The 20,595-nt window shown below is 38.1% G+C and overlaps 1 protein-coding gene across 1 annotated transcript; it reads right to left on the bottom strand.

Moving 5' to 3' along the window:
• Window positions 1-404: 404 nt before the first annotated feature.
• LOC132097417 (N-alpha-acetyltransferase 35, NatC auxiliary subunit) lies at window positions 405-17,519 on the bottom strand. Its single transcript, XM_059503118.1, has 23 exons — window positions 17,389-17,519; window positions 11,755-11,883; window positions 11,525-11,558; window positions 11,310-11,424; window positions 11,079-11,153; window positions 10,608-10,775; window positions 10,305-10,371; window positions 9,680-9,723; window positions 9,547-9,597; window positions 9,376-9,459; window positions 9,167-9,281; window positions 7,657-7,835; window positions 7,517-7,576; window positions 6,954-7,060; window positions 6,470-6,536; window positions 6,268-6,366; window positions 4,033-4,211; window positions 3,608-3,744; window positions 3,445-3,512; window positions 2,199-2,339; window positions 1,478-1,600; window positions 860-940; window positions 405-660 (listed from the first exon to the last, which is right to left on the bottom strand). Exons 2-23 carry the CDS (start codon window positions 11,873-11,875, stop codon window positions 601-603), a joined length of 2,175 nt encoding a protein of 724 aa, XP_059359101.1. The 5' UTR covers window positions 11,876-11,883; window positions 17,389-17,519; the 3' UTR covers window positions 405-600.
• Between the last annotated feature and the right edge of the window lie 3,076 nt (window positions 17,520-20,595).

A 20,595-nucleotide genomic window follows, 5' to 3' on the forward strand; every position in this document is an offset into this window, starting at 1 on the left:
CCATGACCTCAGTGGATCTGCATGGCTGGAATGCTTGGAAAATCCAAATGGTCCAAAGTTTGGTGTAAAAACACTTGTTGGATTTGTGTCGACAAAGTAGGGATGAAGTTCAGACCAAGTCTGAGCTTTGAAACATATACGACTAAGATTATTCAATAAATATGCTAATTTTTATCCTCACTTCATCTCCTGCTTTCTGCTGTTTCACAGCCTCTCTTTCGATCCCACACAAAATGAATGGCTCCTGATGGGATCAGGTAAGGGACTGCATCCAGTATTCCTGGTGTGGAGATTCAATGTAACATTTTCTCACACACTGGACACACTTTGTGTGCATCCTGTCAAACCTGGACCTGATGAGTGGAGGAAAGGGTTCATTTTGAAGCCACTGGAAACAAAATATACCAGAACTGGCTTTTTTTATTTATTTTAGAATATTATTAACCAAACAAAAGAACATGATTCATGAACTGTTCAAATCAAACCACTGTAAGAGTGTATCTGTGGGTTTAACTGTACAATTACACTTATGGCTGTTAACTTATTCATGATGACAGTTCATGACACGGAGACGAGTTCATCCTGAAAACATGGTTGCTCTCAAATGATCTTGACAATGGGGAAGTATTTGTGAGCAGAGAAGTCAAATTCAGGAAGGGCCTACAAAGAAAAAAAAGACAAAGATTTCCCAACATCACATAACATCTACATGCAAAATGTTTTTTTGTTTTTTATAGAAGTTGCTTGTTACCACTGGACATCATTTCGATAGTTTGTATTAAGTCTATTTCTGCTCAGGTGAGCAGGTACCAGAGACAGTCCATAATGCTCAAGATGTACTCAATACATTATATTGTACCTTGGTCTCCTTCTTATGTCCTCCAGCGAGCAGCTTCATTACAACTATATTGGGTTTGGCCACTTTAAGGATGCGGTTCACCTACAACAAGAATCAGCATCTCAGTCCCTTCCATGTGAGCACTTAACAATCATTTGACAGGAATAATCTGATTTATTTGTTTGCGCACTTCAAATCCCAAATCCCCCAAAAACTAGATATTACTATTTTTTTTAAATATTTAAGTCACTATCATGTTTAAAAATAGGCTATACCACAGGTAATATCTAAAATATTTTAAGGCAAAATTTGATCACAGCAAAAAAACATTTTTTATATATATGTTCACAAAGAAAACAGTTCATTAAAATTGTAATATTTTAATAATATTGTTATTTTTGTCTATTTTTCACCAAAACAATGCAGAGACAAAGTAAATAAATAACTGACTAAAACCTTTTAACGGTAGTTTACCGTTCTGAAATATAAATTTATGGTAATATCCAAATGAAATCACTTCTCAAAGAGAAACAATGTAGGGCCTAACTTTAGTCAAGGGTAATCATATCCATCCCCACTGGCTGTATTTCTGTTATAAGACTGGAAACTTTCACATTGCAGTATAAGGAGAGTTTGTACCTCTGCATCGGGGCTGGTGACGTTTTCAAGTATGAGTTTGGCCTGCTGGAAATGTTTACTGGCTGCCATATAGAGATCGGCTGAACGAGGAGGAGGATTGTACTTCTTCAGATCTGACATTTCCTACATCCACACATACAAACACACACTGTTTACTGCAATCTTGGGATAATAGAGTGGCAGTAGGGCTGGGAAAATAAATAGATGCATCGCGAATCGAGAAATTATTCAGCATTGATTCTGAGATTTTCCGAATGCATTGCGAGTCTTTCTTGAATCGATTCTGAGCTTAGTTTTGAACAGCAGATGGCACTGCATGCTTTAGAAAAACCCGTACTCTGCTCATTTCCAAATTCTTACACAAACTTGAACCTGAAATAATCATTCATAAAATTCAAAAAGGTTGAAGCGAATTACAAAGGTGTCCACAGTGGGCTATGTTTACATTAATCTTGCATCATAAATGCATTCTAAGATGAAGTGAAATTACATGACTCAGCCGAATGCACAAGCGTCTTTAGCACTCTTCTTCATGAGCATTTGAGTGTGAGGATAAAACTAGATTAGAGCGCCATGTGCTGTTAAAATCTAAGCTCAGAATCGATTCTAGAGGAATCGCGATGCATTCTGAAAATCTAAGAATCGATCCACAAATCGATTCTGCATCGATTTATCATCCCAGCCCTAAGTGGCAGTAAACATCATCGAAAAGCAGTAGTACCTTAAACTGGATGTAGTGCACTGGCGGCGGTGTGACGACGCTGTTGAAAGGTGCGAATCGATGCTCGTAGCGAACCTGCTCGCTGTCCAGCTCAAACTGAGGTTTGCGCACCTTTCTGTCCATATCCAATGCTATCATAGTCTGCAGAAAGACAGACAGAAGAGTCAGTAGCAGGGTCAAAGGAATGACGACCTATTTGTTTATTCATAAATACGGTAAAATTGCAATTCACACACATGCAATGACCTGAATACACCTCTTCACATATGAGTGTGTTTTTAATTTGACATTAAAATTCAGTTTCATTTGGAGCATAAAGTCAAAACTGCAATATAACTGAGAAATTATTTATTTAAATGAAATCCTTTGTAAGAAAACCTTAATGTTTTCATAAAGCATAATGTTTTGTTATTATTCCTGAAAAAATAAAATAAATGAGACTGCTCATAATTTCTCATTAATCTATCTATATATATTAAAAAAAAAAAAAAAAAAAAAAAAAAAAACCTTGTCTGTCAAATGAAAGTCATGTGGTGCAACCAAGTTTTAGAAACAAAGCATAAAAAAAACTAATTATATCACAGACAAAAGAGCCTCACAAATGTGTGTTAATCTGTGCCTTTTTAACTGTTACACTATTTGATTAATTAAATAAAAGGTTAGTTCAGGATGTAAAATGCCATGTAATGCACATCCCCAAAAACTTTATCATATTTATAATTAAATAATTAAAAATAACAACTGTAAAAAATATTTTTTTTAAATGTAAAAAAAAAAAAAAAAGAAAAAAAAAGTTGTACATGCACATGTATTCAAGGTTTAATTATATGGATATTTAATGTATGGATATATTAATATATGGAGATTTTTCGTACAAAAGTGCATCGATTCGCAACAGGAGGTCTTTGTTCACCCCCCAGAGCCATGTGAGACACATTATTATGGATGGGGGCTTTTTATTTCACTTCTTTTGGACTGATGCATGCACCCGCTGAGTGCCATTAAACAGCTTGAAAGATCAAAGACAATTTTATAATATAACTCCGACTGGATTCGTCTGAAAGAAGAAAGTCATATACACCTAGGATGACTCTGGGGTGAGTAAAACACAGCCTAATTTTCATTTTTGGGTGCACTCCATTTAATATTCTCTGTCACTAGGAAACATGTCACATTACAAAAAAATGCAAATGCCATGTTGACAGATTACTGTGTGTGTGTGTGTGTGTGTGTCTGGAGGTTTTACCTTGTACATGCCAGCACACATGTTCTGATAAGCTTGGCTCATGGTGATCTCTTTATTTAGAGGACGAGCTGACGAGACAATGAAAACACAATGAGTCGGACCGAAACATCACAATCCTACAGAGAGAACAGAAATTGCTTAATGATTGCCGGGCAGTGAAAACCTTTCTTCTTCTTCTTGCTCTTCTTGCTGCTTCGTACTTTCAGCTGCTCCTCCAGGATTCTCTCCTCTGCCATCTGAGAGCTGTCCGCTCGACTCAACGTGGACATGAGCCACGCATACAGAAACTCTGACAGATACCTGTACATACACGGAGAGAAAGACTTCTAAACCTTTCTCTGACTCTCTGAATTAAACAGGCTGTTTTGATACTGTCCCTTTAAGACCCTATGCAAATTACCTCTGTTGTAAGACGTCTAATGCTAATTCCTACATAAATGTGCACTTTGGACTTCATTTAGGATTTCTTTCAGAGATGCACCAATATTGAAACTGTGTCTTGCAAATATACTGAGCATTCTTTGTATGCGTTATTTTGTGCCTGTGCATCGAGTTCTGTTTATAGCAGTAAAACAATGTGTGTCATACCAGTAGATGTAATAATACTCATGCATGCTGTAGAGCTCGAGCTCAAAGCCGCTGAGCAGGTACTGGATCATGATGCGCAGGTTGTGATAGAGGATCCAGGTGCCCAGACAGGCCAAATGCTGCCTCTGAGGCTCCAGCTTCATCAGCAAACCGTGAAGAGCAGCATCCACCTTTTCAGCCTAAACAACAACCAACATGTTCAATGATGCCTTTGGAGTTTAATCCAGAGTATTCTTCTTATGATGTACAGAGTGAGAAAAAAATATACTTTTCTAATACAAACTATAACAGCTAAGGGGCAGTTCACACAGAATGCGCCATTGCATCTAAAAACGTTACCGTGCCAACTTACTACTGTAAAAAAATAAAATAAACAACTTGCGATCCCTGCCCCGCCTCCAGTGTCTTCTGATTGGTCCATAGTTTCAGAACTGAAAAAGTTGAAGTTTAAATTCTTTTAACTTGACATGGCGTCTTAAAAACACGGCACTCATGTGCGAGATGCTGCAAAAGAGGTGCGCATGACAGTCAAACACACGTTATTTTCAGCCTCAGACAACACGCCCACGGACAGTTGGCGAAACGCTTGATGCGTATGGGACACAAAAGTCGAAACACTTCAGGAATGTTGAAGTCGTCATCGGATTGGTTGAATTCTACAGGATTTCCGCGAGACGGGTGTGTCGCGTTCTTTAACGTTCGGCCTGGAAACAAAGATGACGTGCTGCCAAAATCCCTCACGCAAGAAGAAAGCCATCGTGTTTACAACTGTGACGACGAGCGCTTATCTGGATCAGTTGAAGGCTGGATTTTCAAAAGTATGTGAAATATCTAAAGTTTGTGGCATAAACTTTTAAATTCGTCTGAGAGTTTTACACACCAATCTGTTATTGTGACGACATTTCCACGCCTCGAAACGTGACGCTGAACGAAACAAACTGTGATTGGTTGTTTGACATGTCAGTCAAACGGCCTCATGTGCGGGCCTTGGCCAATGAAAGCTGCCATAGATATGGGGCGGCAGTGGCTCAGTGGTTCATGTAGGTTGTCTACAAACTGGAAGGTTGGTGGTTCAGTCCCCAGCTCCACCTGACCAAGTGTCGAGGTGTCCTTGAGCAAGACACCTAACCCCAGCTGCTCCCGACGAGCTGGATGGCGCCTTGAATGGCTGACACCGCAGTCGGTGTGTGAATGAGTGTGTGAATGGGTGAATGTGAGGCAACTTGTAAAGCGCTTTGGATGGCCATGTGGTCTGTTGAAAGCGCTATATAAATGCAGTCCATTTAGAATCCAGACCTTCAATCTGAAGGCTACGCAAGACTAAACGCGTGTTTATAAAGAAAAAACAAAACAAAAAAGTAATATTTTGGAATTGAAAAACGTTTTCTGACAGTAAGCTTGTGTCAGTGTGGCTGGTACACCTACGTGTAGCATTTATTGTTGCTGGGACTTTTGATTCATCTTGCTGTTTGAATCTTTTGAAGATTAAATATTTGTTTACTGATCTATTAATTGACAGGTCACATTGTTACAGCAGTAGGTGCCACAATCTTCCTTTCTTATAAGGGAGTCTTTGAATCATTCACTCAACATGGTCATTTAATTTGTATATGGACACACTGAAAATGTTCTTGTTGTAAATGAGACTGACTTTTACATGTTGCATGTTGAACAGAACAAGCAACATGTCCCTCATATCCTAGTTCATTCAAACTCCAAACACTAACTAGCTCAAGTGAAGGCCCGACCAACAAAACCATTATTCAGTCTATTGCAAACATATCATGTACATTGTAATTCCGTTTTTCGGATATATTGACTAAAATTCTATTGGCTAAACTATTGTGAGGACATATAGCAGTGTACAGGCTTTAAAACAACAGGTTACAAGGCGAAACAACACTGCAGTGACATCAGACAACATGAAACGACATTATAACAACGCCATTAGACAAAATGAATTGCCAATCCCAACACATTTAACTGTAATGTGACAGAAAAGCGGTTTCAGAGAGATGAAGCTTGTGAAAGGAAAGTGAACGTGTCTCTTCAGAAGGCTTGGATTTAACATCTGGATTGATATGGATTTCTTTTACTATCCCTTTAAGATCTTTGTAATAACAAACACTGATGAATTGAGAGGAATTAGACAATAGAAACTTATCAAGAAAGTACACAGGGACGTTTAGTTGACTTTACATGTTGATTTGAACCAATTAAAAAGCATCTACGCACCTCGTCCTGAAGGGTGGCGAACTCCTCCAGTATGTGACCCAGTTTGTCTCTCTGGCGTGCTCGGTTGTGTCCGTGGATCTGGATTAGGCTGCAGAACGGCTGTGACAGATAATAACACTCTTATTCCATCATATCACATAAAAAAAAAAAAAAAAAAAAAACAGCTGTCATAATAACATGTTCAGAAAAATGAATCACAAACCCGTGTGCAGTGTGTGACAAATGAGTCAATGTAGTCTTTAGCCTGGTGGTTATTGTTCAGACTGCATCTGTGAACAAATAAAACTGTGTTAAAACAAGCTGAGAATATAATGGGATCTTAAAGGCATCAAGAGTTGAGAATTTAATAAGTCGACAAGGACAGCAGGAGAAAAAATAAAACGGGTCCACTGGACTGCTGTGATACGTGTAAATGTTTAAATTTAATATGCAACGATGTTACCCAGTCATAGCAGTGGCCGTTTAAGTGGAGTGTTTAAATCAGAATGCTAAAACTAGGTTAGAAAATGTTCTTTTATTTCAGAATATTTTTTTAAACATAAAAATCCTATTCATATTATAAGTACACTTTAGAAAACATTATAAAATAATAATAAAAAAAAAAAATACAATTACACAACCTCAAATAAGATTAGTCATTTATTATCAGAAAACTATTAATTAATAAGCAAATAATGATCACTCACTTTGGGGAAAGGACGGGTGGACTGACAAAATAACGTAGTGCATCTTTAATCATATCCTGCATCAGATGAGTCCCAAACACCTTCTTATTGTCAATCAGAAACGTGGTCTGCAGACAGACAGACAGACAGACGTCAGGTGAGTGTTGAGACTTTCTTCATACCAAGACCAATCATATCCTACATTTCCCAATTAAGTTGTCTCTGTGTAACATTATATATCCAAAACCGGTTTTATCAGTGATACAGTTGTGTTGAATGTGCTATTTGTTGATAATAAAGCATTAAAAATACATTTCCTGACCACAGAAGAGCTTTATAATGTCGGATGAAGATGGTCTTAGGGGTGCACGATAAATATCGTCCGATAATAAATGCGCATCTCGTCAGTAAAGCCGGTTCTCTAATCAGCGGTAAATTCCATCAGGTGCGTGATTACACATAGAGCAGCTGTTACTACACAGAGCCGTTGTTAACTGACAAGCTGCACAAATCCACGTTCATTATCGGCTTGTATTTGTGCATATACGATACGATATTTATCGTGCACCCCTAGATGGTCTCACCTGCAACAGAGACCTAGACAGCACACACGGAGACTGTTCACTGAATTCACAGAAGAAATCCTGAAACACATCCAGCAGCATTAGTAATTCATCTTTATAACAACCCTAGGAAGCATCTGTTTATACTGAGAGGTATTTACCAAGATGCTGTGCAGGTTGGTTACGTTGATGACCTCACAGACAGTTTTAATGCGCTCAATGAGTTTGCTGAAGTAGTTGACCATCTCTTCTCTTTTGATGATTTTGGCATATCGCGGGAAAGTGGGCGGGAGCAGGCGCTGGTTAACCAGTGGCTCGAAACCCATCATGATTGGGTGATCTGCACAAAACAACAAAAAAAGTGTTAAGGTTTGTGGAATTTCATAATTCCAAGAAGCAATATCTCTAACAATATAAATAAAAAAGGTAATTAAACATTAAGGGACAGTTTTACAAACAGCTTGCGTCAGCGCAAACCGTCTTTTGGCGTGAAAATAGTACTGTCAGGTTTTACGAAAGACGCGCATTGACGAATTAACACTGAAAAGGCTTGGACACAGTTATTTTTGCGCCTGACCTTATTGAATATGCATTTGTAGGAGTTTCCCTTTCAGACAAAAGTTATGAGAGGAGAGTTTTCAAATGCACCATTCAAAGCAATACCCTAACGTTTGCGTTTATCAAACTAGAGGCATTTGTGCCACGTATCAATTTTTACTTTGAATGCCAGAAGAACACATAATCCGAACATATATGTTATTTTTAATTTGCTTCAGAAAATAAAAGACGACTTTGAATACCAGGTCTATCAAACCTTCATTTTTGGCCTCCGGTTCTTTTCAACGTACTGTGGTTTCTTTATTTCTTTATTCTTATTTTGCGATTATGCTAATTTGCTCTGCACTTGGTATATTGCATTGGTCGATATGTAAATGAGGCGTTACGTCTGTGTTCTTTAATGTGCTCGTTGTTAGTAAATCACCCGCAGACATTTCTGCGCCCATCTGTGCTGTTTTGGAATTGGGCTCTCTAGTTAAATTTGCCTTGTTTAGTAAAACTGGCTCTAAAGTAATTTAATTGAATTAAAAATAAAATGAAGAATACAAAAAATAATTAGAAATACAATGAAAAATATGAGGTTAAATTTACAGAGCCCCGCACATGACATGCAAGAAAAAATAAATAAATTGTGCGCACAATTTACTAATTCGTTCCCTCAATGTACTAAAATGTGCACACGATTACTATTTCGTTCACTTGATTTATAAATTGTGCGTACAATTTATTTATTTTTTCTTGCATGTCATGTGCGGGGCTCCGTCTAAATTAAAACAATCAATCAATTTTATTATAATTAAATTAAAACAATCAATTTTATTAAACATTTTATCAAATAATTTAAATTATTCAAATAAGAAATATTAAATTAAAGTTTAATTAACAAAAAAATGAATCATATCAAAAATGCTCAATTAATTTTTTTATGTAATTAAGCATAAAATGAAAGCTATTAAAAAATTGCATTTTAAATATTAAGTTAAATAAATGTAAAAAAAAATGCATTTTTAAATTGAAAGAAAAAACTATTGTAATAAATTCTAGCTGACAAAGTTTAAAAGGATGAAGTTTATTGTGAGTGTTATATTGATTGACAATGTTTCAGACGGTTACCTCCTTTGGTTGTGTCGTTCTGGGACTGTATGCCGTACTGTACGGTGGAGTGAATCGCTGGCAGTAAATCTGAAGCCTGAGTCATCAGCTTCTGTGCTTCACTGACAGCACTCGTCTGAAAGGTCAAGTCAACCAATCAAAGATCAGGACATGAACCGATTAATCATTTTCTGAAGCAATATGCTTGGGTGAATTTAATAATGTCGCACCTCTTTTTTAGTGAAGGAGATGAGAGCACTGAGCAGCAGGCGAGTGAATTTAACACGACTGAACAGAGCAAAGCATTGCTGATGCTGACGACAAAAAGAAAAAGACAATCTCAACTTCAGCCGAACCATCAGTCTAACTCTGGTTGTGAAATGGTTCTATATTAATCTTACATCAAGTTCAACCTCAGGATCTCGTTGTTCACCCTGTCGACTGCGTGTACTCTGTTAGAAAACGGAAGAGAGACATATTAAAGAAGAGAAAAAGCTGAAAATATGGGAAGATTCATGAGAAGTCTAGAGATACCTTCACTTTCCTCTGAAGCTCATCCTCAACATCTTTCAGCATTCCTACAGACATTTCCATGTTAAATGGTGAAATGAAAAGAAACTGTATGAAATTCAAATCACATAAAAACATGTTTGATTCATAACTTTGCTAATTTACATATTGCAGGAAAATGTAGCCAATGTTTTTTTTTTTCAACAAATTATTTCCATGATGATTAAGAATATTTTCTCTCTATATTCTCTTTAATTCCTCTTTAAAATTTTCAGTAGTTAGTCGATATGTTTCACCTTTAAAACAAAAAGTAACATTTAAAAGTTTATGGTGGTAACATATTTTAAATTTAATTTATTAGAAAATCTAATATGCTGATTTGCTGCTCAAGATACATTTATACTAAATTCAACTAATAAAAAGTTCACAATAAAAGCATTTATTTGAAATGGAAATATTTTGTAACATTATAAATGTCTTTACAGCCACTTTAAATTAATTTAATGCATCCTTATTGAATAATTCTTTTTTGTTTTTCATTAGTGTTGAGAACTAGTGAGAAAAGACACTTAACTCATGATAATAAACAATATATACCAAATATTTTAAGCAAAATATATATCATACAGTTGTCTTTACACTCACTCACCTGTCACTCTCAGATCTGTTACATTGTTTGCCATTTTAAAACCATACGTCATGGCCTGAAAATCTTCCTGTGATTGGAAAACAAAAATCCACATCGACTGAAGAAACAAACTTTATATATATATATATATATATTTAACACTGAAGGAAATACATTAAACTGAGTCTATAGGATTAAATGGATTTTTTGTGGGTCTTCCAGTGGCTCTTTGTTCATTTAAATATACATTATGTCATCAGTAATCACACCAGACACTGTCAGAACTTCATAAAACAAGGCTTTTGGGACAACACTGTGTCTTGCCTCCTCAAACACGGCAGCTTTGTTGACTTTCTCGCGGGCGATATCGCAGATCTTGAGGACGCCCAGAGCGAAGGCTTTGAGAGCAGGGTCTTGAATCAGATCCGGATTATGAACATAGAGACACGTAAACACAGTCTGAGCCAGAGAATGCCCCTCCAGCCACGTGATCTGAGACAACAGTGAGACCATATTCAATACAGCATACACAATGCTCTGTTTAATATACTGTTTCACTAATAAAAGGTTTGGGGGTCTGAGAGTTTTTTTAAGAGAGTTGGTGAAGATTTTTTAGTCTCATAATTGAATCAAATATTGAGTTGAGTGAATCGTTACATCCCTACTCAGCACTGTATAATTGCTTGTAATTATTGAATACCTATTTTACTGTATATCATTTATTACCATCACAGGCACTTTTATTCTTTTTTTCTTTCATGAGACACAGTCAAGTGTTGGCAATATCATACTGACCAGACAGCAGAAGCATGTGTCCATGATCCCGATGAGCTCAGAAATACTCAGATCCTTCACTCGTATGGCCTCATCCTTCAGGAAGCATCAAAATAAATAAGCACCAGGACATAAATAGACTTTCAGTATAGTATACGGTTTATAGTCATACTCCAACTTGCTAAATTCAGGTTGATTATTACTATTACTTCACTTTATTAGACAAAATATTATAAGGTAACGTGCTCTCACCTTAACGGCCTGTTCAAAGTTGAGGACTTTACGGTTGACTTGGTTTCCGATCATCCCAGCATCCATCTTCGGATCCATCATCTCAATGGCTGACATGGCCTCGAACAGACCGAACCTACAGGAACACGAGCATTACGTCTGCTGAACTTACACATCAAACGCTGAATTTTACCGAAGAGCTGCATGTGTAACTCGAAGAAGTAAAATACGCTTACAATTTGTCATGTAGCAACTCGCCAAGTTTGAGCTCTGAAAGATAAACATTTATACAGCAAATTCAATTTCTGTACACTATTTCGTACAGGACAGATTTATCTACATGATGTGAGCTTGATAAAACATCACTGATGACTACAACAGTCCAAAAAACATGACATCTGCTGCAGAGTTCAGCCAATAATAATGCTCTCATAATAAGCCATAAACATGAAACACACACACACACCTTTACAGGCTCCTTTGAACTCCTTGGTGACGTCCACCCAGTTGGCGTTGTTTCTCATCTTCTCTGGGATCCCAAGACCCCAGCCTCCCTCCTCCTCCTCCACCGATGACTTCATCACCATTGAGGCAGCTGCGAACACAGAATCAACATGGGTCAAAGACGGGACGTCCCATCTTGGAGTCTGCATCAGATTACATTTTTATATACATAAAGGCATATTAAATACAACAAGTAAAGGGTCTAAATAAAATGTCAAAATATAGGTGAAATAATGTTCATTTATCATTCATCGTAACAAATATATAATGTCAAAATGAATACATATATATATATATTAGGGCTGCTCCAATCACGATCGGCCGATCGTTATGCGCATCTAGTCAGTAAAGCCGGTTCTCTAATCAGCGGTAAATTCCCCCAGGTGCGTGATTTCACATAGAGCAGCTGTTACTACCAGTGGCGGCTCTAGACAAATTTAACTAGGGGGGCCAAGGAGGGGTCAGTGTTTAACTAGAGGGGCACATTAAAAATGGCAACATATTTTTTGTAAATGTAATGCAAATAAATGCTAAAAATTAATTCTTGAAAAAAATCTGCACAGTAATTTTATACAATCTAAACATGTTAATAAAAACAAATTACTATTAGTACTCTTATAAAATTCAAACAGGCAATCATACATTTCACAATTTTATATTTATATATGAATGTCAAGAATTCAGAAATTTATATATTTATAATGCTTACACTACACTACACAGAAATAATATACAATTAAATTATGATTATTTTAAATGTATTGTGCAGGCTAAAAATATAATAAGCTTTTAATAATCTTCCTGTACGCAAAACCATGATGATATGAAACGCTTCAAAACTGAGCTCAAAAAAGTGATTTTAAAAGTTTACGGTAGTGATGCACCGAAATGAAAATTCTGCACCAAAACCGAAACTGAAACCGAAACTGAAGCCGAAAATGGCAAATGGCAAAAAATCACAATATAATAATCAAACTTTTATTAACAGTTACATAACAAAACATAAAATATTTTTACAATAAATATAAATAATAATTATTCTTCAAGTTTTATGTTTCATCAAATAAAATAGTTTTTTAAAAATTGTGCAAAAAAATCCACAATTTTGGAGATTTTTGCAGAACAAATGTTACATATTGCAACTTTGGTGTCCTCGCGTATAGGGCTGTCACTTTTGTGAAAAAAAAATCCTGTTCGATTTTTGAGACATAGGCAAAGTGTTCATTGAATCGTTAGTAAATTGCCTATATTTGGCGTTGATCCGTTTTTCACCGCCAAATATAGGCAAATCCACCGACAACTAAACAGGCATTAGGGCGAATGTAAAGAGGGCGCTTGAGACGCGCACAAGTCAGCAATGTGGACTGCCATAACATCAATGAAAAACATTACTGAAGGCTACATTGATATTATGCACTAATAGGCTCTCTCTCTGTGTGTGTGTGTGTCAGAACCTGCAGTTGCTGTGTGACGCGCGTTCGCTGCGAGCGTATAGTGACGAGCTGGACACGCTCCGAGAGAAGGCCGTTAAAATAGATTCCCTATTTTCGTTTTCGAAACTTGTGTTGGTTGGTCCGATCGATTGTGCAGCTTTTGTGACAAGCTTTTTTTGATTGTGACAGCCCTTTGACATGCTTAATCTTTGATAGGCAGACGCGTGATAACAGCTCGACCGTGAGTGAAACCTAAGCGCTTGCGCACGGATGGGAGGGGCGGGTGACTTTTCGGATTACGTTTTCGGCTGTTTTTTTTATTTCGGCCCGAAACCGATAATGCCATTTCGGCCGAAAATTTTCGGCGGCACCCCTAGTTTACGGCTTTAAAACATTTAAAAGTTCACTGCACAAAGCGAAGAAATGTCGAGCGCACAAATCCTATTGTACAGTCTTGGCCAAAAGTTTTGAGAATAACATAAATATTGGAAATTGGAAAAATTGCTGCTTAAGTTTTTATAATAGCAATTTGCATATACTCCAGAGTGATCAGATGAATTGCATAGTCCTTCTTTGCCATAAAAATTAACTTAATCCCAAAAAAACCTTTTCACTGCATTTCATTGCTGTCATTAAAGAACCTGCTGAGATCCATTTCAGTAATCGTCTTGTTAACCCAGGTGAGAATGTTGACGAGCACAAGGCTGGAGATCATTATGTCAGGCTGATTGGGTTAGAATGGCAGACTTGACATGTTAAAGGGAGGGTGATGCTTGAAATCATTGTTCTTCCATTGTTAACCATGGTGACCTGCAAAGAAACGCGTGCAGCCATCATTGTGTTGCATAAAAATGGCTTCACAGGCAAGGATATTGTGGCTACTAAGATTGCACCTAAATCAACAATTTATAGGATCATCAAGCACTTCAAGGAAAGAGGTTCAATTCTTGTAAAGAAGGCTTCAGGGCATCCAAGAAAGTCCAGCAAGCGCCAGGATCGTCTCCTAAAGAGGATTCAGCTGCGGGATCGGAGTGCCACCAGTGCAGAGCTTGCTCAGGAATGGCAGCAGGCAGGTGTGAGTGGTATCTGCACGCACAGTGAGGAGAAGACTTTTGGAAGATGGCCTGGTGTCAAGAAGGGCAGCAAAGAAGCCACTTCTCTCCAAAAAAAACATCAGGGACAGATTGATCTTCTGCAGAAAGTATAGTGAATGGACTGCTGAGGACTGGGGCAAAGTCATATTCTCCGATGAAGCCCCTTTCCGATTGTTTGGGGCATCTGGAAAAAGGCTTGTCCGGAGAAGAAAAGGTGAGCGCTACCATCAGTCCTGTGTCATGCCAACAGTAAAGCATCCTGACACCATTCATGTGTGGGGTTGCTTCTCATCCAAGGGAGTGGGCTCACTCACAATTCTGCCCAAAAACACAGCCATGAATAAAGAATGGTACCAAAACACCATCCAACAGCAACTTCTTCCAACAACAGTTTGGTGAAGAACAATGCATTTTCCAGCACGATGGAGCACCGTGCCATAAGGCAAAAGTGATAACTAAGTGGCTCGGGGACCAGAATGTTGAAATTTTGGGTCCGTGGCCTGGAAACTCCCCAGATCTTAATCCCATTGAGAACTTGTGTTCAATCCTCAAGAGGCGGGTGGACAAACAAAAACCCACTAATTCTGACAAACTCCAAGAAGTTATTATGAAAGAATGGGTTGCTATCAGTCAGGATTTGGGCCAGAAGTTGATTGAGGGCATGCCCAGTCGAATTGCAGAGGTCCTGAAAAAGAAGGGCCAACACTGCAAATACTGACTCTTTGCATAAATGTCATGTAATTGTCGATAAAAGCCTTTGAAACGTATGAAGTGCTAGTAATTATATTTCAGTACATCACAGAAACAACTGAAACAAAGATCTAAAAGCAGTTTAGCAGCAAACTTTTTGAAAACTAATATTAATGTAATTCTCAACACTTTTGGCCACGACTGTAGTAACTTACACCAAAAACAAGATAATTCACAATGTCCATATATGTGCGTGGAAGTATGGTCCAGGTCTCTGTGCCATTCCGCTGCAGGGAGCTCATATGGGTCGATATTTTGGATGCCTGAGAGCTTCTCCAAATACAGCTGTTTTGCGCTTGGTGTAACCTCAAAAAAACCCTGTATTCCATTGTTCCTATGTTTTCCATATTTATCGTGTGAGGTACTGGAGCAGTTTTTAACGCAGCAGTAACTTCCAGGCATGGTAAAACAGTGTGTAATTGTAAAAAACTCCTCTACTAGCAAGTTAACAACACATGTAAACAATCCTGTTTCGCCGCCGGTGTCCTGCCAGCATGGTGGAGACTGTGATATCGAGGGGAGGGGCTCTCTGCTTTGACGACAACTCCTCACCAGGCAGGAAGGAAGCATAGACCGTAAAAGAAATGGACACAGCGACCCCATTGGAACTCAACTGAGACAAGTGAAGCCCATTTTTTGCGATTTTTAGCACTTCCGTTTCTGACGCGCAGACTCAAACTAAGCTTGATGACGTCAGCAACCTGTCTGACAGATGTAAATCTTCTAGTAGCTGTGCGTGCAACCTGCCATCGTTAATCTTGCAGAGACGGCGAGCTTGAGCGGGGAGTTCTTTGGCGTGAGTGAGCAGGAGTAAGTATTCTGATTAATTATTTTGTATAGTATTTTAAAATGTAACGCCAGGGCTTGTATCTATGGACTTCTCTCTTGACGTCTCCCCGATTGCCTGCGAGCTTCTCCTCCTGTCTGTACGGTAATTTCTCTACTGTGCGACAGAGAGTCGAGTGGTTATGACGCAATCGTTAGCCTATTTTTACAAAAACTGTTTCTACTGCTGGAAGGAAGTCGCCCGGAAGTTGAAGTCGGCCGCGTGCGTTAGACTCCCATTCATTTTGGCGTCACTTTGACAACGAATAACTGTACATCTGAGGCGTTTAAAGACTCCATTTGTCCATTATTTATTTCTAAAGATACACGACAATGTTTAAAGGGCTCCATTACTTTCTATGTTACATTATGGCCCCGTAATGTAGATAAGTTCCTAAAGTGTTTGGGTGCGCTGCACTAATTTACCCGTGTAGAACGTTGCGTCACATAAGTTCCGCTTTTGGCGCTCGCGTGTAAAATCATATTAATTTTTTTTTCGCAACGGGGGTGGCCACAGGGGTGGCAAGGGACATGTCTACAGAGGCACGGGCCTCCCTAGGCCTCCTTGTAGAACCGCCACTGGTTACTAAATAGAGTCGTTGTTAAATGAGAAGATGCACAAATAAACGCTGAATGACAACATTTTTACTTTGGGGTGGAGTAAACCTTTTATCATTACGGGTTGCAATAATACTAATCCTGTACTAACGCTAAGAGTATATGCATTTGGTTGGAACAGCCTATTTTAGTAGGCTATAATAAATATGTGGCTTTGTTACAGATCCCCTTTGAAGCTCTTTCTCCATCTCTCCAATCCTATTCTGCTCACAGGTGACTGTTTTGCACACACTTTGTTGCAGATTGCTTATTTTGTAAAATAACTAATGTTTTTGCTTTTCAGATAAAATAGTGGTTTCAGGCTCATTTATTGGTAATAAATAATTGATATACATTTACATTTAATCATTTAGCAGACGCTTTTATCCAAATTATATTAATTATACATCATTAAAAGAATACATATACCTCGCAGTTCTGTGTCCAAATTTGGTATCTACAGTCAAGCATGACAGACACAGACACAGACGATCACACAGAGCCCGGTGTAATGTTAGTTCTGCTGGTTTATCTGAACTGACTCATGATCACAACACTGCTTTCCTCAAATAATGATGAGTGCTCAACGAAGAATCGTCGGAGAACTTCAGAAGAGCGCGTATCTTGTGTATTTAACTGGATATTAATTATATTTGACATGTTTGATTTGGTCAAATGTTTTAAATACAGAACCATGAACGATGTGTCAAACTGCAACGTTACATGAACAAATAACGTTAGCTAGAAGACATTAGCCAGAGCGGTATTTGCTAAACTGTCTAATCCCTAAATATATAATTACTACTAAATATATAGGGTTAATTTCATTCCAGTTTGCAATATTTTAAAAACGTACTTAACAACAAAAGACATTTAAATGAAAAAAACGTACAATACCTTTTGATTGGTAGTCTGTGCTCTTGCAAATATGCAGCGATGTCGCAGCGGACGCCAGTCAATGACATCACACTATGATTTGCATTCTGGGAAATGTAGTTCTGAACTTCAACGGTAAAGAAATGGAAGGAATAAAAATGTTTGTGTAAATGTCGCAGATATTTTTTACCTTTGAAAGGTTTTTGGTTTGTTTGTTTGTTTTGTTTTATAAATTTTGTGGTAATACTTGTGTGAAAATTGTATTGATCTACATGATAGTTTGGTAATAGTGACACCCCAGGGGGGAAAAGGAGTAATATAAGACGTATTGGTCATGTGATTTTATATTTTGCGTGCTCACCGGAAAAGGAAAAAGAAAAAAGATAAGAGAGAAACACGAGGTGTCGCACACAAATCGAAAGAGGTAAAATAGAAAGAGTGTTCGAGCAAAATTGTCTACTAATGTCTCCTGAGTCCCGATTGGAAAGCACACGGTATGTTTGTATGCATTTTGGTTATTGTTTATTTATAATTTGATGTACTGTGTACATTGATTTCAGTTTTCAGTTTCGAGTGATGTCATGGTAGAATCACTTCAACAAATTTGATTGTAATTTTGGTTTATTTTTCAGTTTTTTCACGGTGTCCATTCAATTTTTGTGATATTGAATATCATGATTCCTGAAAGGAAGACATTAAAAGATTGAAGGCATCAGTTGAAGCGTGATTTTTCTGGTCTGGAAAAAACATTCAGGAGCCGTTATAGTGAAAAAACGTCTGTTTACTTTCCCCTGGACGAGTGCAAGAGTTCATCGTGGAAAAGGAAAGATTGCCAGACCTCGATGTGAAGAGCATAGTCCAGTCGACTTCGGTGGAAAACTGCAGCTGTTGGGTAAAGTGAGGACGCCGCCATTCTACGCGATTTCGTCGCATTGAAACTATTGCATTTCGCGTGACTGCATTCCTTGCCGTGTGGAAGGGCAACGCAAGACAATAGTGCTGCAGTGACGAATGACAGCCACAAGGCGGCAACGTTGCGATGTTTTTGGACAATTCAGCTTTCAATAAGAGTTGCTACCTTTGGATTTGCAGGTCAGACTGTATCTTTTTAGCTTGAATTTTCATTTCTTGGTTGAATAACATTTATTCAAGTTAAAATAGTTAGCAAATGATTTTAACAAATGTTTGCTTTTCATACCTTTCAAGTTAAATTGATAGTGTGTAACTTGTTTAAAAATTGACATTGTGCTATTTTCTCATGGATGGAATTACAGCTTGTTAGCAGGGTAAAGCTGAATAATAGTGTAGTTTAAAGCAAGTTACCAACATGGATCAAGATAGATCAGAGAGCTGTGTCTTAGACCAAGTGATTCAAGCTCTTGAAGAAGAAAAAGCACAATTAGAGGGGAAATTAGAAACTGAGATTGATGCCATTGACAGAGAAAAATATGAAGAACGCTTAGCTGAAATTAATGCAGATCTGGAAGTTAATAAGACTAAATTCCAGGAGTCACCTTCACGAGTTGAGCAGGCAGTTAGACGATCAGAAAGAGAAAGGCGTCCAACTGAAAAAATGCTTGAGTTGAGACATGACGAATTAGCAAGAAGAGAACAGAAGTTTATGCTCACGTACTTAAACTTCAAAGCTGAAGCTCAGTTTATCAGATCCAAGCTGAAAGAAGAGTGCTCTAAAACCGGGTTAGATGATATGATGGTGACATCAGAGAAACGTGAAGCAGAGTTAAAACAAATATATGAGAGTATTCGTGCACTGAACGTCCCATCTCAAGATATAAGGAGGAGAATGGATAGCTGCACTTCAGTTACTAGTGAAATAACTGCACTACTGAAAGGACGTTGCGCAGAAGTTGGCATAAAGGAGTTTGATGCTGAAGCTGTAAAAGAAACACTCACTCAGTTACTGCAAAGAGATGACGCCAGGTCAATTTATGGTTCAACTGTATCGAGAGCTGAAAGAGATAGTCAACATGGAAGTAGTATGTCAATAAAAAGAGCAGAAGCAGCGGCACGCTTAGCTGCAAAACGTGCTGAACTAAAGAGAGAACAAGAAATATCAGCTCAAAGAAAAGAGGTACTAGCTCAACAAGAGAAGTTAAAAATGCTGGAAGAGCAAAGAGATCTTGAAGTAATGGAAGCTGAATATATTGTGTATGCAGAAGAGGAATCAAGATTAAATGCTGAAATAGAAGATTCTAAAGAAAAAAGCACTATGCCTTCAAGTCAGCTGCCACTGCACCACAATAACCCTTCTTGCATCAAGAAAGAAACTTTAGCTCAACCTTGCACTGAAAATGAGCTAGAGACCAAAGTAGATGAGGTCTTGTTAGTGAAAGCACTAAAAGAATCCTTGGCAATGACTAAACTTCCAGCTCCAGAGCCATTCACGTTTACGGGTGACCCACTCAAGTTCACAGAATGGCGAACCTGCTTTAAAGCTTTGATTGAAACAAACTGTACAAGCCCAGCATATCGGTTGTTCTATCTGAAAAGGTACATAAGTGGAGATGCGCTTAGTGTACTAGAGGGAACATTTTATAGGAGTGATGAGGATGCATACACACAAGCTTGGGATGCCCTGAACAAACGTTATGGACACCCCTTTGTAGTTCAAAGAGCGTTCAGAGCAAAGCTTAATAACTGGCCAAAACTTGGACCCAAAGAATCACTGAAACTAAGGGAGTTTAGTGACTTCCTCATTTCTTGCAAAAATGCAATGCCTCATGTACATGGTTTGAGGGTTTTGGACGATTGCGAAGAAAACCAGAAATTGCTTCAGAAACTTCCTGACTGGATAACAACTCGCTGGAATAGGTATGTCACTAAAGCACTAGATGAAGAGAAGCCATACCCAAGCTTCACTGATTTTTCTGACTTTGTGGCAGAGGAGGCACGCATTGCATGTAATCCTGTTTCCTCTCTACTTGCTTTAAAACATGCAGATGAAAGGCCTGGAAAGGAGCAGAAACGTCTCAAGGCCAGTGCTCTGGCACAAAATGTTAAACCCATTGCAAAGAGTGCATTGGAAAGAGAGAAAGGCACTAAACTAAACCCTTCTGTCACTCAAGATAAGAGACAAATAGAATGTGTCTGTTGTCAGCAAAATCATTTTATATACAAATGTGAAAGGTTTGCGGCAATGCCTCTTGAGGAGAAGAAAAGGTTTGTTATGAACAACAAGATGTGCTTTGGTTGTCTCAGAGTTGGCCA

The sequence above is a fragment of the Carassius carassius genome, chromosome 21, assembly GCF_963082965.1.
Source record: "Carassius carassius chromosome 21, fCarCar2.1, whole genome shotgun sequence".
Taxonomy (NCBI): domain Eukaryota; kingdom Metazoa; phylum Chordata; class Actinopteri; order Cypriniformes; family Cyprinidae; genus Carassius; species Carassius carassius.